General features: G+C 45.0%; 1 protein-coding gene across 1 annotated transcript in view; it reads right to left on the bottom strand.

Annotated features, from left to right (window-relative positions):
* Positions 1–20,716, bottom strand: part of ZBTB47 (zinc finger and BTB domain containing 47) — a 57,004-nt gene extending 36,288 nt beyond the window's left edge. Inside the window, exons 1-2 of the mRNA XM_075827809.1 lie at positions 20,535–20,716; positions 3,591–5,003 (exon numbers count right to left, since the gene is read on the bottom strand). Of these exons, the coding sequence (XP_075683924.1) occupies positions 3,591–5,003; positions 20,535–20,537 (1,416 nt within the window). The 5' untranslated portion in view covers positions 20,538–20,716. The remainder of the gene's footprint in view (positions 1–3,590; positions 5,004–20,534) is intronic.
* Between the last annotated feature and the right edge of the window lie 648 nt (positions 20,717–21,364).

Raw genomic sequence — 21,364 nt, 5'->3', positions numbered from 1 at the left:
ATATGCCTGTGTACTATCAGTATGTAGATATACGCCTGTGTACTATCAGTGTATAGATATACGCCTGTGTGCTATCAGTATATAGATATATGCCTGTGTGCTATCAGTATATAGATATATGCCTGTACTATCAGTATATAGATATATGCCTGTACTATCAGTATATAGATATATGCCTGTGTGCTATCAGTATATAGATATATGCCTGTGTACTATCAGTATATAGATATATGCCTGTGTACTATCAGTATATAGATATATGCCTGTGTACTATCAGTATATAGATATATGCCTGTGTACTATCAGTATATAGATATATGCCTGTGTGCTATCAGTATATAGATATATGCCTCTGTACTATCAGTATATAGATATATGCCTGTGTGCTATCAGTATATAGATATATGCCTCTGTACTATCAGTATATAGATATGTGCCTGTGTGCTATCAGTATATAGATATGTGCCTGTGTACTATCAGTATATAGATATGTGCCTGTGTACTATCAGTGTATAGATATATGCCTGTGTACTATCAGTATATAGATATACGCCTGTGTACTATCAGTATATAGATATATGCCTGTGTACTATCAGTATATAGATATATGCCTGTGTGCTATCAGTATATAGATATATGCCTGTGTACTATCAGTATATAGATATATGCCTGTGTACTATCAGTATATAGATATATGCCTGTGTACTATCAGTATATAGATATATGCCTGTGTACTATCAGTATATAGATATATGCCTGTGTACTATCAGTATATAGATATATGCCTGTGTGCTATCAGTATATAGATATGTGCCTGTGTACTATCAGTATATAGATGTATGCCTGTGTACTATCAGTATATAGATGTATGCCTGTGTGCTATCAGTATATAGATATATGCCTGTGTGCTATCAGTATATAGATATGTGCCTGTGTACTATCAGTATATAGATATATGCCTGTGTACTATCAGTATATAGATATATGCCTGTGTACTATCAGTATATAGATATATGCCTGTGTGCTATCAGTATATAGATATATGCCTGTGTGCTATCAGTATATAGATATATGCCTGTGTGCTATCAGTGTATAGATATGTGCCTGTGTACTATCAGTATATAGATATATGCCTGTGTACTATCAGTATATAGATATATGCCTGTGTGCTATCAGTATATAGATATGTGCCTGTGTGCTATCAGTATATAGATATATGCCTCTGTACTATCAGTATATAGATATATGCCTGTGTACTATCAGTATATAGATATATGCCTGTGTGCTATCAGTATATAGATATATGCCTGTGTGCTATCAGTATATAGATATATGCCTCTGTACTATCAGTATATAGATATATGCCTGTGTGCTATCAGTATATAGATATATGCCTGTGTACTATCAGTATGTAGATATACGCCTGTGTACTATCAGTGTATAGATATACGCCTGTGTGCTATCAGTATATAGATATATGCCTGTGTGCTATCAGTATATAGATATATGCCTGTACTATCAGTATATAGATATATGCCTGTACTATCAGTATATAGATATATGCCTGTGTGCTATCAGTATATAGATATATGCCTGTGTACTATCAGTATATAGATATATGCCTGTGTACTATCAGTATATAGATATATGCCTGTGTACTATCAGTGTATAGATATGTGCCTGTGTGCTATCAGTATATAGATATGTGCCTGTGTGCCATCAGTATATAGATATGTGCCTGTGTGCTATCAGTATATAGATATATGCCTCTGTACTATCAGTATATAGATATATTCCTGTGTACTATCAGTATATAGATATATGCCTGTGTACTATCAGTATATAGATATATGCCTGTGTGCTATCAGTATATAGATATATGCCTGTGTACTATCAGTATATAGATATATGCCTGTGTACTATCAGTATATAGATATATGCCTGTACTATCAGTATATAGATATATGCCTGTGTGCTATCAGTATATAGATATATGCCTGTGTACTATCAGTATATAGATATATGCCTGTGTACTATCAGTATATAGATATATGCCTGTGTACTATCAGTGTATAGATATGTGCCTGTGTGCTATCAGTATATAGATATGTGCCTGTGTGCCATCAGTATATAGATATATACCAGGACATTAAAGTTTAAAAATAAAGTAAAAACAAAAGTAATGTTAAATTAAAAAATACCCACATTCCCCTTTTTCACAATAAACATTACAATAAGTCTCACTCCATAAAATAGATATTCGGTATTGGCGCGGCCGTAATAACCTGCGCAACTATTTTTTTGCATCATTTATGATGCGTGCGCTGTGGAGAAATAAAATAAACACTGCTTTGGGCCGGTTCACATCAGCGTTGGCTTTCCGTTCAGGGGATCCGTCGGTTGAACCCCTCAACGGAAACCTGCCGAAACGGTGACAAACGGACACAATTAGCAACGTTTCCGTCACCATTGATATCATTGGTGATGCAAATAGAAGCGAAGGTTTCCGTTTGACTTTCCGTTGAGGGGTTCCACGATGGAAACCTCAGATGGAACGCCAACGCTGATGTGAACCGGCCCTTTCTTTCACTTATTGTGAGGCACGAGGTGTGATGTACCTCACACATTAACGCAATGTAAGTGAATGGAGGGTCACAAAACCTCTGCGGACACACCCGTGTGGATTTTAGGGTCACTCACAATTCCCATGGCTATGAAAAGGGTCAAATCAACTGCAAAACAAGTATCTAACAAATTCAGATAATACCTTTTTCTTGCAGAAAATGTCCGGCATGTGACCTTACCGTGAGGCTGGGGTTACACAGCGTCTTTGGCCGATACACAGATCGTTGTGCCGCCATACTTGCATCACGGGTAAAGTTAATGTGCCGCAAGTTTCCGCAACTCTGACGCCACAGTCGTAAGGAATCCAAACTTACTGGACTTCTTGCGACTGCGGTGTCGTGGTAAATTGCAGGTCCGCACAGACACCAAATTCACCTACATTACTGCGATCTACACGGCGATCTTTGGACGCACGGCCCGTATCGCAGCCAAAGTCGCTGTGTAGTCCAAGCCTAATGGTGGACTGCAAACTGCAATACTACATGAAGTGCACACAAACAGACCACAAGTCCTTCTACCAAAGCATGGAGCTGTCTAGAGTACAAGTCTGAACATCGAGGTGTCATAAAATCCCCTGATATGGTTATACTCCAGTCACATCCAAAGCTGCATGCACAAATCTGCTGGCGGGAACTAAAACTTAAAACAGCACAATGCAGGCTGACAGAGTGAAATTGAGAAGCTCAGCCAAGCAGTTAGTCTACTTGATCACCAGAAAAAAATTTGATTGCAGCTCTGGATGTAACTGGAGTATACCAGATGTTCGAGCTGCAAAATAATAATAAAACGTAAATCTTCATTATGAAACTGCTGCGATCTGGAGCTCAGGATAGACATTTCTCATACAACACCAGCAGAACGGGCATAATGCTACCAGCTTACTTTCCAGCGGAACCAGGAACCGGCGATTGGGACGGCATATTTTACTTAAACCACCACATAGGTCACGGTGCGGAGCGACTTACTTGTATATTCTTTTCACAGTCTGTCTGGTGGTGAAGCATCAATTCGCTCTCCAAAAGGAACCTCTTGCCACATTTATCGCAAATCCTCATGCGGCTGTGGGTGACGTTCATGTGCTTTTCCAGATACCACCTATTATTAAATACTCTAGGGCACTTCTTACATGGGAAGTGCTGCTTCTCATCAAATTTAGCCTTTTGCCCCAAAGCATCTTGTCCCTTCTTCTTCTGCCTCCCACCACCTCCTCGGCTACGAGACCCCTTGGCACCTTTCATCAACTTGGTGGACTCATTTTCACCTAGCGACTTGCTCCCGTCTTCAGGGGAGTTTTCATCTTTGGCTGTCTCTGCTGAATCATCATTGTCCTTTTCTTCCTCCTCCTCCTCTTCTTCTTCCTCCTCCTCCTCCTCTTCCTCCTCCTCACGAGGTTCTTCTAGGTCGTCTTCTTCGCTCGGCAAGATGTCATCATCCTCGTCCTCCAACATGTCCAGAAAATCCTCCTCTTCTTCTAGGCCACCTTCTTCTTCTTCATTCTCATCATCTCCATCTTCTTCCGATCCCCGATCGTCGCCGTCGGATCGGTCTAGAACAGCTACCGGTTCTGTTGAACCCCCCTTCCCCTCAGTCCCTTTAGAAACATTTAGCGTCTGGTTATTTAAGTTGACCTCTACGATGATCTGTTCTCGGTTATAGGACTCTTGGCTCTCTATGTCCTCTTCCGAGTCGGCCCCTTCGATTTTACAGATCCGGGCCTCGCTCCTTTCCTCATCTTTAAAATACTGTTTTGGTGATGTGGCATTGGGCATATGTCCTTTACTCACACTGTCCTCTACTCGAACAGAGTAGGGATCATTTCCCTCCCGGGCGTAAATTTTTGTCGGAGGCGCGTCCACCTCCTGCTTGATCTCCCTATAGAACTGCGGCTGCATGACTGCGGTGGTTTCATTTCTATTGTCCTCCGTGTCCAAAATATCATTGGCCAAGGACAGGTTCAACGACCTGCTGTGAATGAGCTCCTGACATGACGTCACAATTTCGTTCATCTGTAACACGGCGGCAGCGTTTAGAACGTCCTGCACGTTGCAGCCGTTGACTAATAGCTTAGAGGTGTATATGAAGTTGAGAATCTGCTGGAAACCTCGCGAGGTCAAGGCTTCCAGGGAAAGTTCCACCCGCTGGAGCTGCTTGTTCTGGGTGAAGAGAGAATGGAAGAATTGGCTGTAAGCGGCGAGAACGCCCTTGTGAGCGGGAAAGGTGCTCTTCTGTTGGACCAGCACGATGTCCACATCGCAGAGGTCGGGTTGAAACAGACGTTGCTCGTTGAGTCTGTCCATTAAACAGGTGAAGTGAAGAGCTACATCTTCCACTAGAGAATACTCCGTGGAGGGGTAGTCCGTTGTCTTCTCGACTATCAACTGTGGAAAGACAAGAGACAGAAGAAGACAAATCAATGTAGGAGAAGTCATGGAGAAAAAAAAAATAAATATATATATATATATATATATATATATATGAGTCATCATGCTAGATAAGACACCAGGCGGCTAAAGACATCACATAGCAGTTGGCCTATAGGTATTTGTCCCAAATCCCCCTTAACTGGTTGCCGACAGGACGACGAGAATACTCGTCCTGAGCGGCGGGTACTTGATCAAAGCTGATCGCGGCATTCAAAGTTAAAGTGAGAAGGGGGTCTCCCCTTTGATGCGTCACAGGAAATCCCTGTGACACGATCAATGGCTATACCATATATGGGCAGACAGCCCAGGGTCCATTGAAGGACTCCAGGGCTGTCTGACCATATTTCCTGTTATTAGGGCATACCTAGGTATGCCCTAACAACTGCCTGTGTACAATCAGTATATAGATATATGCCAGTACTGTAAAATTCAAAAATCTAAATCTAAATCAAAAATCCCTTTGTGGGATTAAAAAAAAAACAAAAAAAAAAAACGTTTTATTAAATTAAAAAATATAATAGTCAAAAAAAATACACAGAAATACAAATTTTTTACAATAAATAAACTTTTCAAAATAGAAGTCCCAAAACATGAAATAATATGCGCATATTTGGTATCGCCACGACGGTAACAACCTGTACAATAAATGTATAACATTATTTATGATGATCGGCGTACGGTGTAAAAAAAACAAAAAGAAAACTGCAACGGAACTGCTTTTTTCCTCTACGTTTTTGCCAAAATAAAAATTCAATGATCATGTAAATTTACCCAAAAAAATGGTACCTACATAAAGTACAACTCGTCCCGCAAAAAACAAAGTCTCATACAGCTACGTGGGACAAAAAATGAAAACGTTATAAGCGCCGGGATGCAAAGAGGGAAATATGAAAAAAAATTGTTCGGTCCTCAAGGACAAAATTGGCCGTGTCCTTAAGGGGTTAAACATGATTGGCTCAGCAATGGGTATATAGCTTCGTGGGAACAAAGGCTCGGACATGTGGAAATCCAAAAATGCCCGATACTTATATCCACAGACATCTGCCATAAAGGGAGAGAGAAATAGCCCCCATTACATATAAGGTCGTCCGCCGATGCCGCCAACGTTCGGACATATATGGTCTAGTGTGTATGAGCGCCTTATCTGCCCTGACTGATCAACTCGTCTCAGCAGGTAGAACATTACAGGACCTGGTTCACATACTTCTCAGATACAAGTCGTTAGAAGATAGAATAGATTTTATCCACCTGTAAAAAAATAAAAAGAATAAATCAAGAACAATCCCAAGAATCCGGATAATGACTAAAGTCCCTTTTTCGGATTTGCATTTTGCCTCCCTACCTTCCAAAAGCCATAACTTTTTTTTTTTTAAATTTTCAGTCGATAAAGCCGAATAAGGGGCCTGATTTTTGCGAGACGAGTTGTAGTTTTTCACTGAGAAATGGGGAAAAAAAAATAGCGATTCCTCCGCTGTTGTTTTTTGGGTTACGTTTTTACGGTGGTCACCTTGCGGTAAAAACAAAGACGCGTTAACTTTATTCTTCGGGTCAATACAATTATGGCCATACCAAATTTATATCGTTTTTCATATTTTTACAAGGGAAAAAAATTTATTATATATATATTTTGTCGCCGGATTCGGAAAACCATAACTTTTTATTCCGTCGATTGAGCGGTGTCAGGGCTTTTTTTTTTTGCAGGACGAGCCGTAGTTTTTAATGGTACCATTTTGATGTACATGAGACTTTTGTTCCATTTTTCTGTGGGGAAAGGAAATCACCATAAAAAAAAAAAAAACAGCAATTCTGGCGTTTTTCTTTTCTTTCTTTACGGTGTTGACGGTGCGGGTTAAATAATGTTATATTGTAATAGTTCAGACTTTTACAGACGCGCCAATACAGATTATGTCATGATGCCAGGGCTTAATAGGAGTACAAAGATGGCAGACCTGGGCCATGCCAATTATCGGCACCCCGCAATTGTGTTGTGTGCGTGGCAGTAGGCTGCCGGAGGCGTTCACCCCCTCTTTCTAACGACTTACATGCCGTGGTTGCTATTGAACGAGGCATCTAAGGGGTTAAACAAGCTAGATCCCGCTTGAGCAGAATCCCACTGTAAAGAAAAAAGTGTGTCCCCCCCTTTAACGGAGTTGGGGTGTGTATATATATATAATGTGTGTCTTAACGTCCCATGAGTCGGGTCTGTAGAAACAGTAGGAATATACTCGTAACAGGACAGTGACAATTACATTGAAGTGTCGGCTGTATTATACAGTATGGAGTGGGCTCAGCCCGAAAGCCCGCTCAATTCTCCTCCTTCCTGGAAGGGGTTAACAATTGTTCGTCCCCATACATTACGACCATTCCTCTGTGCATATGGAGCTAAACAAACGCCGACCAACATGCTAGATCATCGATCGTCACCAGCCACATAATCTGCACGTGTAAAAGCTCTAGTCTAGGAGAAGCCATAACGACCCATATGGACAGACTTTGATCAACAGTGTTGGTGGCCACATGTAAGAAGTCCAGACAACCAAATCTTGTGCCAGTCGATAAGAAAACAGCCGGATTTTATAGATGCACCCAACAATGATCGTCTTAAGGAGGAGGTTTACCGAATGCTGCCGTTAATCGAAATTAGAAGAGTCAACGACAGACGTCATTGCGATTACTTCAAAGTGCGTGGTCTGCATTAGGACTATGGCTAAAATACAAACCCTGGCACATCGACCCAGTCTAAGTTCTCGTAAGTCCGACCCAGTCTAAGTTCTCGTAATTCCACAACAGTTGGAGACCTACACACAAGTCTACTCTACAAAACGCAACCATCAAGACACCGACCTGAACAGTTCTCTCTTCTGCGTCCTTCTTAGGTGACCTCGTTTAGATAAGGGAATTGCTAATAAAGATCCCTTATAATTGATCCTTTTATGGAGCGAGATATATTTAGGGACTTAGGAGAACAGTTGAGAGGAAATCAAATTCCCTGCAGCTGTTCCACCATTACACTTCACCATACCTGGACTCTAACTATGGTAATTCTCCATTACCTGCAGACAGAACGATCACTGGGGCCGATAAACATTGAACTAAACTGGCCAGAAGCTGCCGATTATGGACTTTGGATAGGGAGGTCTCCCGACTCCCCCTGATGGCAGGGCAGTGAAGGATCAGATATCTTGGATTTCAACATGCCCGATCCTTTGATTCCATGGGAGAGGGGCCGCTGCGTCTGGAAGGGGACAGAAGAGTACAGCAGCGTCTGAATGTAAAAGTGAAAATGCTGAAGACTATTGTAAAACAAAAATATATCCTTTAAGGCCCTGTTCACATCACCATTCATTTCCGCCGAGGGGTTCCGTCGGGTTAACAACTCAACGAACAGGCAAACTGAAACCTTAGCTTTCGTTTCCCTCCCCATTGATCGCAATTGTGACGGAAACTTAGCTAATGGTTTTCGTTTGCCACGTTGACAGGGTTCCGTCAAGAGTCGACTGCGCTATTGGTTCCGTCAAGAACGGAAACCTGTCACAACGGTGACAAACAGAAACCATTAGCTAGGTTTCCGTCACAATTGCGATCAATGCTATGGAAACTATGGTTTCATTTTGCCTGTCCGTTGAGGGGTTAACCCGACAGAACCCCTCAGTGGAAGGGCAACGGTGATGTGAACAGGCCCTTCAGCAAGATTAAAGATAATCTTGCAGATCGGAGTTGGAAACTGAAGTTCCAGATTATCAGAATTCTAGAAGTTCAGAGAAAAAAAAAATGCCCTCAAAAACTGGTCTAGGTGCCAACTGCATCCTCTGCCGCCCCCGGATCTGAAGTCGGCCTTCTTACTGCAAAGTTGTTGCCCCACGGCAGCCAGGAACTAATCGAGCAGCTATTTGGGTTTCAGCAAAAACTTGCAGATGTTTAGTCCCCGGGTGACAATGCACATGAGCGAGTCAGGCCTGAAAGACAGCAGTGTTATCATGACCAGAGAGCGACCCCATTTAGGACCCTACAAGAGGAAGCCATACAATCTTCAGTCCACTACTCCCATCTTCCAGCCCACCCACAGACGAGCAGCGAGGTAGAGGTCCTGCGGAGATGTCAGAGGTCACAGACGTGAGATAAAGTCTACCTGATGGATGGTTGACCAGCCTGACATTACCATCTTTCCCTGTGGAGGCGCAGTCATAAATTTCCAATAGGTCGTATATATAATCCCTGTCCCATGAACCTCAGAATACATCCGTCTACCAGATGGAAGGTTTCAGGTGAAATAATGTGACCAGTCAATGGACCACCATTACAAATACTTACCTATAGCCCTCAAAACTATAATGACTACACCCTGATCTACAGATGCTGGCCAAGGTTCACTCACTGGCCGAGATGGCTCACAGGTTGGGATGGATGCTCAGACTCATTCAGGAAGGAGCTCTTCTGATTTAGAGGCTGTATAACACTTCAGAGCTGCATGCACAATTCTGCAAGTTTAAGGGACTAAAATCATTTAAGCTTGCTCTGATCAATTGCATTTTAGGATGTGTTTTCACATCTGGCACTATACCCCCTTCATTTTATGTCAAAGAAACAACCCCCCCTGTATTATAGCAGCTCAGCTAAACTGGTAATGTGTCAGAAAACAAACTTGCTGATCAATTCCAATAACAACCAGCAGAATAGTGAGTGCAGCTCTGGAGTATAATACAGGATGTAACTCAGGATCAGTACAGGATAAGTAATGTAATGTATGTACACAGTGACTCCACCAGCAGAATAGTGAGTGCAGCTCTGGAGTATAATACAGGATGTAACTCAGGATCAGTACAGGATAAGTAATGTAATGTATGTACACAGTGACTCCACCAGCAGAATAGTGAGTGCAGCTCTGGAGTATAATACAGGATATAACTCAGGATCAGTACAGGATAAGTAATGTAATGTATGTACACAGTGACTCCACCAGCAGAATAGTGAGTGCAGCTCCGGAGAATAATACAGGATGTAACTCAGGATCAGTACAGGATAAGTAATGTAATGTATGTACACATTGACTCCACCAGCAGAATAGTGAGTGCAGCTCTGGAGTATAATACAGGATGTAACTCAGGATCAGTACAGGATAAGTAATGTAATGTATGTACACAGTGACTCCACCAGCAGAATAGTGAGTGCAGCTCTGGAGTATAATACAGGATGTAACTCAGGATCAGTACCGGATAAATAATGTATGTACACAGTGACTCCACCAGCAGAATAGTGAGTGCAGCTCTGGAGTATAATACAGGATGTAACTCAGGATCAGTACCGGATAAATAATGTATGTACACAGTGACTCCACCAGCAGAATAGTGAGTGCAGCTCCGGAGAATAATACAGGATGTAACTCAGGATCAGTACAGGATAAGTAATGTAATGTATGTACACAGTGACTCCACCAGCAGAATAGTGAGTACAGCTCTGGAGTATAATACAGGATGTAACTCAGGATCAGTACAGGATAAGTAATGTAATGTATGTACACAGTGACTCCACCAGCAGAATAGTGAGTGCAGCTCTGGAGTATAATACAGGATGTAACTCTGGATCAGTACAGGATAAGTAATGTAATGTATGTACACAGTGACTCCACCAGCAGAATAGTGAGTGCAGCTCTGGAGTATAATACAGGATATAACTCGGGATCAGTACAGGATAAGTAATGTATGTACACAGTGACTCCACCAGCAGAATAGTGAGTGCAGCTCTGGAGTATAATACAGGATGTAACTCGGGATCAGTACAGCATAAGTAATGTAATGTATGTACACAGTGACTCCACCAGCAGAATAGTGAGTGCAGCTCTGAAGTATAATACAGGATGTAACTCAGGATCAGTAATGTAATGTATGTACACAGTGCCTTAACGTCTTATGTAGAATATGCTCATTATGAATATGGATCAGAATTTTAATTCCTTTAACCATTTAATATCCTTAATTAATCCTTAAGGTGTCGTTTTTTTCAGTTGTCTGCTTTGTGGAGCGCACAGTTCAGAGATTTAATTTTGCTATTAAACACGTCATTTGCTTTTATTACCACAGAGAATAAAGCGTCGCCGTCCCCCCCCCCCCATCCTCTAACACTCCATCTCCCAGCACTACTCTAATTAGACGTCTCGGTCATCAGGTCACCATTATAAGAGGAGACCATTCATCAAAAGTTACACTAGAAGACGGCAGTTCATGGACAAGCTCAGTGAGGGACTGACTGCTCTGGAGATACAGCACAATAATTCTGCACTGGAGGAAACTAGAAAAACAACTTAAAATGACATCTTAAAAATGACAACGTGAACGGCAGCTGATGAAAGCGTCTCCGAATAGATCAGGGACAGACCGAGACCGTGCAAAGCCCCCAATGTCACGTAACGGGGACAGCTATAGGGTGGCAGGGGGGTTCCACTGTGATCCCTTAACTAGATGTCCTTTCACTCAGGACAAAGACTCGAGTGGGCATGTCTCCAGGGCAGATAAGATGCCCACATAGAGGTTAGTGGGCACATCTGCATCCACTACTAGGTCCCTGATACTTATTAAGAATCAGGGGATCTGCTGGGCAACAAGAAGCGCAATGACCGGCAGCCTCAATATTAGAGGGAGGGGTTGGGGGTCTCCCGTTTAGAAGCCCCTCTATTATCCAGAGCAGAGAGCCAATGGAAAGAGACTCCAACTCTGCAGGACACGGCGTAACCACGTATTACATACACTACAACATCACCCTGCAGCGGTCGCTCACAACTTCCGCAGGCGGGTTCAGCCAATAGCCAGCAAGTCTGCGCCCCTTTAATAGGGTGGTCTCATGAAGGCCCAAGCTACAAGGGTCATTTTTAGCAGCTTGATCACGCCGAGTTTGGAACATGTATAGGCTTATGGTACTGGCTATATAAATACAGAAGTCACAAATTCAATAGGGGTCAAGAAGCAACTTTACTTCAGCATTGCAACAATGGCGTAAAGTGACACCTTGATCACTACTGAATGCTGCTTTCGTTTACTGGACTCTCTGCCTCTACCACGGCATTCACTCTCATCCCAATCACTCCATTAACATACTCGTCTGGATGTGCAATAAACCTTGATTATTGCATAAGAAAAAGCACTTTTGATTTCATTTTCTCAACATCTCTGCTTGCTGTTGGTGAATAAGAAAATTCTTATTTAAACCAAGAGGCTGAAAAGCTGGAACTGCTCACAGCTGAGAGTTTGTTACATTGTATTAGTGTAGGGAAGTGGACTCATATCTGTGCTGCTGTAGCAGACTATCTGCACCGATCCACTGTAACAAATCCTTAGCTGTGTGAACAGGACAAGAGAGCAAGCAGAGCTCTTGAAGGTGCTAAAGGGAAAGGCTAAGTACAGTTTAGCGAAAAATTCTACAATGTCTACGGCCAGTCTCTGATTCGGATCGGGGATGTTGACTTGAACACTTGTGCTGGACCCGCCATAGATTCCACCTGATCGCGGGGGGGGGGTTGGGGGATCTCCGCAGCAGGACACCCTGTGATCGACTTAGTAAAAGTACCACCTTACATAACATTCTGCTGCTTGTTACATCTGTAGACCCCCAATTGTTGCAATTCTCAAAGCTCGGGGACCCTCTGGATCCAATGCAATGGTGAATGCGACGAGGGAGCCCTCATATCTATGTCCGGCTTTGGGAGCCAAGAAGACTTGTTCATCCCCATGGACGTCCATTCGGCCCTTGATTCTGACACGGTCCGGCTTTGCGGAAACGGCTTTACAATATTAGTATAAGAAAGGAAAGCTCCACAGCGGCGGCGGCGGCAAGGTGCCGTGAAATACCCTTTTTTTTTTTTTTTTTGCAGTGGTGTTTAATCAATCAGAAACATTCCTTGCTAAAGTCCTTGACCGAGGGGTCATTCCGCATTACTGCTCCGACTTTATATAGAGATGCAGGACGCTTCTCCGGATGATCAGCGGGAGACACATTAGGAACTCTTCAGACGGGTATAAACAAAACAGGAGAATATTCCGGAAAATAATAGTCTACTAAGAGACCAGTCCTGTTATGTAAAACTGCTAGTCACTTTACAACAAGAATGGCGCAGGTAGCCCATCACCTACACAAGAGGGCAGGGTTTACCTCAGATTATAACCTTCAGCAATGAGCACAGCCGGAATAGTCTACAATCCACCTCCTGTCTCATCGCTGCTTTGTCCTACACCCATGATTTACAGTGCAGCTCTGCTCCATTTGGGCACAGCTGGGATCATTGTCTGCAGCTGTCTTATAAAGTACATACGAGGTATCCTGGTGAATCTCAAAGCCCCCGGGTTTCTCCACATGTATGTCACGATTAATATAGATTACAAAGATAATGATGGAATTATATTCATTAACGTATTACATTTTTAGGTGCCGTCATGTGTGCGGCAGAGAGAAGCCGTTCCTATTAGGGTCAATTTACTCGTTGCATTTTTTTTTTTCAGCATTTCTGTGAAATTATAGCAAAATGAAGCAGTTTTGTGAAAATTGCGGCAAACATGCAACATGACCGCAATATGTGAACAGACCCGAACACCGATGCTGCGCTTTGATAAACTTCTGACTTTGAGGTGACCGTCCCTTTAAAATGACAGCACTGGTTTGAGGCGCGTGTCTACGATTATAAACCATACGATAATAAATGTATTATAGGCCTCATAGTACAATGTTGTCATAGCAACCAGAGCTCAGCTTTCATTCACTTTCATAATGAAACATGGGCTCTGATTGGTTGCTATGAGTCATCTCCTCCTTTTTTTGCCTGCATTGGTTTTTATCAACTTTATTATACATATTTTTAATGAACAACAGACAATCTCTGATTAGAACACAGAATCACAAGGCCTCACGTATCAGAGCTGTGCCAGAGTTCGTTTCCTTGTTGCCCATAGCAACCAATCAGATTTCAGCTTTCACTTTTCCTTCGCAGGTTTACAAAAAGAAAGCAGAACGCTGATCGGTTGCTATGGGCAACAAGAACGCTTTCTCAGTCCGTGTGAAGAGGACCAAAGGAATGGCGTCTGTATTTATTTAGGTGGTGTGGTCTGGGGTCTGCATTCATTTTGTGACGAAGGGTGGTCACAGGGATCCCAGCAAATCCTATTGACTCATAATTCAGATTTGTTGGGGGTTCTTGTATTCTTGCCCTCCAAAATACTGGGAGCCCCGGCAGAAAGGAGAGAAATAAATAAAACCAATTTCGCATTAGTTTATGTTCTTTTCTCCATTCACATCCAGAGCAGCTATTAAAATTCTGCCAGTTGACGAGACCGCGGTTTATCTTCACCTCGTTGTCAGACATGGGATTTAATAGCGGAGCTCTAATTTTACTGGTCATCCAAACTCGTACAACGCACTGATTTCTAGTAACAAGAAACAAACAGAATTTTGATTGCAGCTTTGGATGTGACTGGAGTTCAAGCAAAGTATTTACCAATTTTATGTTACACTAAATCGGTGACAATGTCGTTCCCAGGGAAAACAAGGAAAGATTTACCCGTTGACCACATTTTCTGGTCTGTATGCCGGGCAACGACACACCGGTTGTGATTGGCACCACCTGCATGTCCTGGCAGTGCCATTGGGCCAGGAGGGAGACAATAGGTAAGTGTTCCTCCAAAAACAGCAACCAAAAATATTTAACCCCTTATAGACTTCGCCAGATTTGGCCTTAAAGGGCACCTGTAAGTACAAGTCCCTCACAGTCATCCCTGGGCTTGAGAGACGCAGACTAAAAACATCTGTGGGAGTCAATCTGCCATGTTGGCCTTTGCCGGGGACAGTCGTTGGCAATACTTGGGTTTGTGATTAGCGACGGATGTGTATGACCGCATACGACAAGACCCTCAAAGCAGCCACCTGAATCGGGGGCAGTCGGGAGGCCACGTTACAATATGTATGAAAGATGCACAGTTTGTCGGACCGCGTAGTCTATATATTAACCATGCAGACGCCGGGCGCTCATGACTGGAGCAATGTTTTGTGGTGCGACTTTCCAATTCAAACTATGGAGTGTGACCAGGGCCGGGTTACGGTTGGTAGAGTTCACGGACTGTAGCCGGAAATGGAACAATGGAAGCTGCCATTCTGGTTGTCATGGCTACGTCCAGGGGTCACGTATACATATACACAGAAGTCCGGTCTCCTCTATACTAGACATTACCACATAAAGCTGATGAGTCGGATAGGACATGTTTACAAAAAGCATATGGGACGTCGCTATGGCAACCAGAATGAAACGTTGACCATTTTATTTCATGACAGAACAGGCCTCATTTACAGAGGAGAAAAAAAAAAGGATTAACTGGGGACCAGCGGCTCCCGGGATTTTGGCATTGTAAATTTTATGAGGTTTGAGCAGTATGGCGCCATTTCTGGAGAGCTGTTGAAGTCCAACCAGTCCAGAGGTTCTGTCACCTCCCTATGCGGAGTAGGAGAACTGGTAAAGCCGATCGTATACAGGACTTTCACAGGTACGATATATCTACCGCAGGCAGGAGATAAGCGTCTGACAGACACCTCTGGCACCGTTTATCTCAGGAAACCAGGACAGGAAAGGTTGAAATGCAAATTTCTGTTTTCACCCTTTCTTGTTTGAAGAGGCTTAAAATTATCTCAATTACAAATCAACGCTAAAAAATTTAGAATTAGGCCCCATGCACACGGCCGTGCCCGGAATCATGGGTCACGATGGCGGGCACATCCGCCCGCCCGCCCGCATTTTTGACCCATTCTCCCATACTTTGGACCGCAAAAAGCAAAAGATAGGACATGTCTTATGTTTTGCGGTACACGTCTACGGCCCCGACACCTTCCCGCAAATATATAGGGAGGTGTCCATGGACAATAGGAGTGAATGTTTCCGTAATTACGGAACCGCAATTACAGGCGATTTATACGGTCGTGTGCACGGGGACTGAGATCAGAAGAAGCAGACGCACCCAACGACTCGTGCCTGGGGGGCCCAAAGACCCCTTTGCCATATGATAAGACACCGGCATTCTACATGGTACACGGGGGCTCTGCTGCACCTCGGACCCAGAATCTAAAAACATAATAAAATATTAAAACCTTATTACGACATTCACAATACAGAACGTTGTAGCTTTTATTTTATACGATTATACAAGTCATTTTTGGGTATTTTTCTGTGTGATCCGGGGAACTTTATTTTAGTATTTTTTATGTTTCGGGGGGTTATCAGGGAAAACTAAAAACAAAGAAAAATAAATTAATTGTTTTAAATGGTGTCCAACTTTTCGTTAAGCCCATTTTTGTATAGGGGATAGATAGTTTTAGGTCTTCGGGCACATAATCCACAGCCCCCCCCCCCCCCCCATGTATAAAAAGTACTATAGAGGAAAAACTAGGGGTGTCGCCCATAGCAACAAATCAGATCCCTGCTTTCACTTTGTAATCTGAGTGCTGTTGTACACGGAAACCAATCGGATCTCTGCTTTCGCTTTTGCAACGCTGGATAGACAATTAAAAAAAAAGTCATGTGATTGGTTGCTATGGGTTACAGCCCCATTTTCTGCCTGCTCTAGTTTTTACGTTTGAGGTTTATCTAAAACGTAAAATAAAAGCCCGGCGCTAGCACGGACGAGATGAGGCAGCCATTTTGGAGAACATTGGGATAGATTATTAATACTGTAAACCAAAATGAATTTGGCGCACGGCACGTTGGACAGTGTTTTGGCGCAATTTGAGAACAAATTCTGGCATATTTTGCTTGGACTACGTCCGAACCTACCACGAATCAGCAGAAATTGACAGTGCAATACAAGGGGGTTTCTAAAATCCCACCCACGTGTAGCCGAAAAAATCTGCGCGAAAATCAAAACATGCGGCGGTTTTATTGAGTCCGCGGGATCCTCGTACTTCTGCGGAAAAGCCGCAGATTTTCACTGTGGATTTCACCCTTTGCAATCAATAGGGTTAAATACGCAGCGAATCAGCAGCAAAATCTGGATGTAACATACGTGGATTTTGCTGTGGAATCGCCACGTATTTTCAGTGAAATCCGCGGAGGATTTCTTCCGCTACGTCTAGGCGAAGCCGAATTCCCCCCCCCCCCCCCAATGTCTACCAGTTCACTAGAAAGATCTGTGCTGCGGACCGCCGAGGGGAAATTGTCCAAAAATACTTGACACCCAGTAGCACCTAAAAAACAAAATAAAGTGGAAATATAATCAAATAATACGCGCCATAATTATCAATTTTTATCCAGATACCAGCATTTAAAAGTACGGTGAGCGCCATATTGATAAAACCCACTTTCGCAAGTCAAAAAAGGGGTGTGGCTTTCAAAAAAATAAGCTGGTGCAGTTCCGTTATTTCGAATTTGGCGCCGGCTACACCGTAATTACATGCTGGCGAACTGCTCGGAGTCACGGAGTAAATGTCCCGTCCCCCCCAATGGGCCCGAAAAAAAAAAACCTCCACAAAAAATAAAAAAAAATGCTGAGGATACCAGTTGGACCTTCTGGACTTTTAATCCAAAAATAGCGCCCCCTGCAGTCAAGAATACTGGAAACACAAACTGATCCCCATTATAAGTCAGTGGGGGCCGTCAAGTTTCGCCAGTATCCATTCGAAAGTGGATCCAGCACATCCGTGGCCTCGATTCACGCCATTTAGGCGCCCGTGGCGTTAGTGTGAACAGCGGCTGAATCCGGTCCAACGAATAAAAAAAACTCTTAATCCAAAAAGCGATCTTCGTTATTGGGACGCTGGTTATTAAAGGGACATACACAGCAATTCTGAAGGAAAACCGCACCAATCATTGAATGTATCGCAATATTCCCAATGGAATAAATTACCAAAAATAATAAAAAGGGGAATGACGACCCCCACGTTATACAGTCCGGTCCTCACACATATTGTATTACACGGCTGAACCAGGTGTCACCCTCATCCACAGCAGCACCAACGTCTCCCCGCAGCCTCCAGCACAAAAGGGGTTAAAACCCAAAGAGGAGGAATAGGCCAAAGACAACGATCGAGGGACGTCCGGATATCTGGGCCCAGGCTGAGCGATCACAGAGCCCCCCGAAATCAGACCAGCTGCTGCAAGGTCTATAACATAGCGGCCGACATCTGTGCACAAGGTGAACCCCCCCCCCCTCCCCCAACACATCCCCAACTGGGGGCCCCTGCAATGTTACATTACAACGTCATGTACAGTAATAGATGGATTTACTGCACCCCAAACAATGTACATACAACCTCTCCACAACCTAATCCATGCCCCTGCACCCCCATATCCAACCCGTTACCCTGCACCCCCCCATATCCAACCCGTTACCCTGCACCCCCCCATATCCAACCCGTTACCCAGCCCCCCCCCCCCCATATCCAACCCGTTACCCAGCCCCCCCCATATCCAACCCGTTACCCAGCCCCCCCATATATCCAACCCGTTACCCAGCCCCCCCATATCCAACCCGTTACCCAGCCCCCCCATATCTAACCCGTTACCCTGCACCCCCCATACGTTACCCTGCACCCCCATATCCTATACATTAACCCTGCACCCCCATATCCTGTACATCACCCTGCACCCCCATACATTACCCTGCACCCCCATACATTACCCTGCACCCCTTATATCCTATACATTACCTGCACCCCCATATCCTATACATGACCCTGCACCCCTCATACATTACCCTGCACCCCCCATATCCTATACATTACCCTGCACCCCCCATACGTTACCCTGCACCCCCCATATCCTATACATCACCCTGCACCCCCATATCCTATATATTACCCTGCACCCCTATACATTACCCCGCACCCCCATATCCTATACATTACCCTGCACCCCCCCATACATTACCCTGCTCCCCCCCATACATTACCATGCTCCCCCCCCATACATTACCCTGAACCCCCCCATACATTACCATGCTCCCCCCCATACATTACCCTGCTCCCCCCCCATACATTACCCTGCTCCCCCCCCATACATTACCCTGCTCCCCCCCCATACATTACCCTGCTCCCCCCCCATACATTACCCTGAACCCCCCCATGCATTACCCTGCTCCCCCCCATACATTACCCTGCACCCCCATATCCTATACATTACCCTGCACCCCCATATCCTATACATTACCCTGCACCCCATATCCTACACATTACTTTGCACCCCCATACATTACCCTGCACCCCTATACATTACCCCGCACCCCCATATCCTATACATTACCCTGCACCCCCCATATCCTATACGTTACCCTGCACCCCCATACATCACCCTGCACCCCCATATACTATAAATTACTTTGCACCCCCATACATTACCCTGCACCCCCCATACGTTACCCTGCACCCCCATATCCTATACATTAACCCTGCACCCCCATATCCTGTACATCACCCTGCACCCCCATACATTACCCTGCACCCCCATACATTACCCTGCACCCCTTATATCCTATACATTACCTGCACCCCCATATCCTATACATGACCCTGCACCCCTCATACATTACCCTGCACCCCCCATATCCTATACATTACCCTGCACCCCCCATACGTTACCCTGCACCCCCCATACATTACCCTGCACCCCCATATCCTATACATCACCCTGCACCCCCATATCCTATATATTACTTTGCACCCCCATCCATTACCCTGCACCCCTATACATTACCCCGCACCCCCATATCCTATACATTACCCTGCACCCCCCCATACATTACCCTGAACCCCCCCATACATTACCATGCTCCCCCCCATACATTACCCTGCTCCCCCCCATACATTACCCTGAACCCCCCCATGCATTACCCTGCTCCCCCCATACATTACCCTGCACCCCCCCATACATTACCATGCTCCCCCCCCATACATTACCCTGCTCCCCCCCATACATTACCCTGCTCCCCCCCATACATTACCCTGCTCCCCCCCATACATTACCATGCTCCCCCCCCATACATTACCCTGAACCCCCCCATGCATTACCCTGCTCCCCCCCATACATTACCCTGCACCCCCATATCCTATACATTACCCTGCACCCCATATCCTACACATTACTTTGCACCCCCATACATTACCCTGCACCCCTATACATTACCCCGCACCCCCATATCCTATACATTACCCTGCACCCCCCATATCCTATACGTTACCCTGCACCCCCATACATCACCCTGCACCCCCATATACTATAAATTACTTTGCACCCCCATACATTACCCTGCACCCCCATATCCCATACATTACCCTGCACCCCATATCCTATACATTACCCTGCACCCCCATATCCTATACATTACCCTGCACCCCCATATCCCATACATTACCCTGCACCCCCATGTTTCGCATGCTGCTGACCTCCCCTCAGTAGGTGACATGTCTGACAGTCTCCGTGCAGCCCCTCTCCCGGCCAGGCCTCACACTCCAGCAGCTGCAGGGATCACCTACCATCTTGCAGTGATGTACCCGCACACAGAGAGGGAATGTCGCTCGTGGGCTCGCTGCTCGGGGGGCTCCGTGTCCGGCCCCCCTGCTCTGCTGCTCCGGCCTCTTATTGTCCTACATGCTCTGCCGCTGCTCTGCATCCTCCGCCTGCGCCATGTTACATTCCCGGCTCTGCTGTGGGGGGGCTGCCGGGGCTCACACGCCATTGGCCGACGCACATCACGTGAGAAGGAGTCACGGACACCCCCTCCCCTCATCTATGCTTTAAAGAGACAATGTGAGGGGGAGGGGCGGGGACCAGTGACCGGAGGACGGAGAGAGACAGGCCGGAATATCAGAGAGAGGGGCAATAACGTGATAGAGAGGGGCAATAACGTGACAGAGAGAGGGGCAATAACGCGACAGAGAGAGGGGCAATAACGCGACAGAGAGAGGGGCAATAACGCGACAGAGAGAGGGGCAATAACGTAACAGAGAGAGGGGCAATAACGTGACAGAGAGAGGGGCAATAACGTGACAGAGAGAGGGGCAATAACGCGACAGAGAGAGGGGCAATAACGTGACAGAGAGAGGGGCAATAACGCGACAGAGAGAGGGGCAATAACGCGACAGAGAGAGGGGCAATAACGCGACAGAGAGAGGGGCAATAACGCAACAGAGAGAGGGGCAATAACGTGACAGAGAGAGGGGCAATAACGTGACAGAGAGGGGCAATAACGCGACAGAGAGAGGGGCAATAACGCGACAGAGAGAGGGGCAATAACGCGACAGAGAGAGGGGCAATAACGCGACAGAGAGAGGGGCAATAACGCGACAGAGAGAGGGGCGATAAC

Source organism: Rhinoderma darwinii, chromosome 5 (assembly GCF_050947455.1).
Source record: "Rhinoderma darwinii isolate aRhiDar2 chromosome 5, aRhiDar2.hap1, whole genome shotgun sequence".
NCBI lineage: Eukaryota > Metazoa > Chordata > Amphibia > Anura > Rhinodermatidae > Rhinoderma > Rhinoderma darwinii.
Note: the sequence above shows the minus strand (reverse complement) of the source record. Positions and strands in the feature narration are given on the sequence as shown.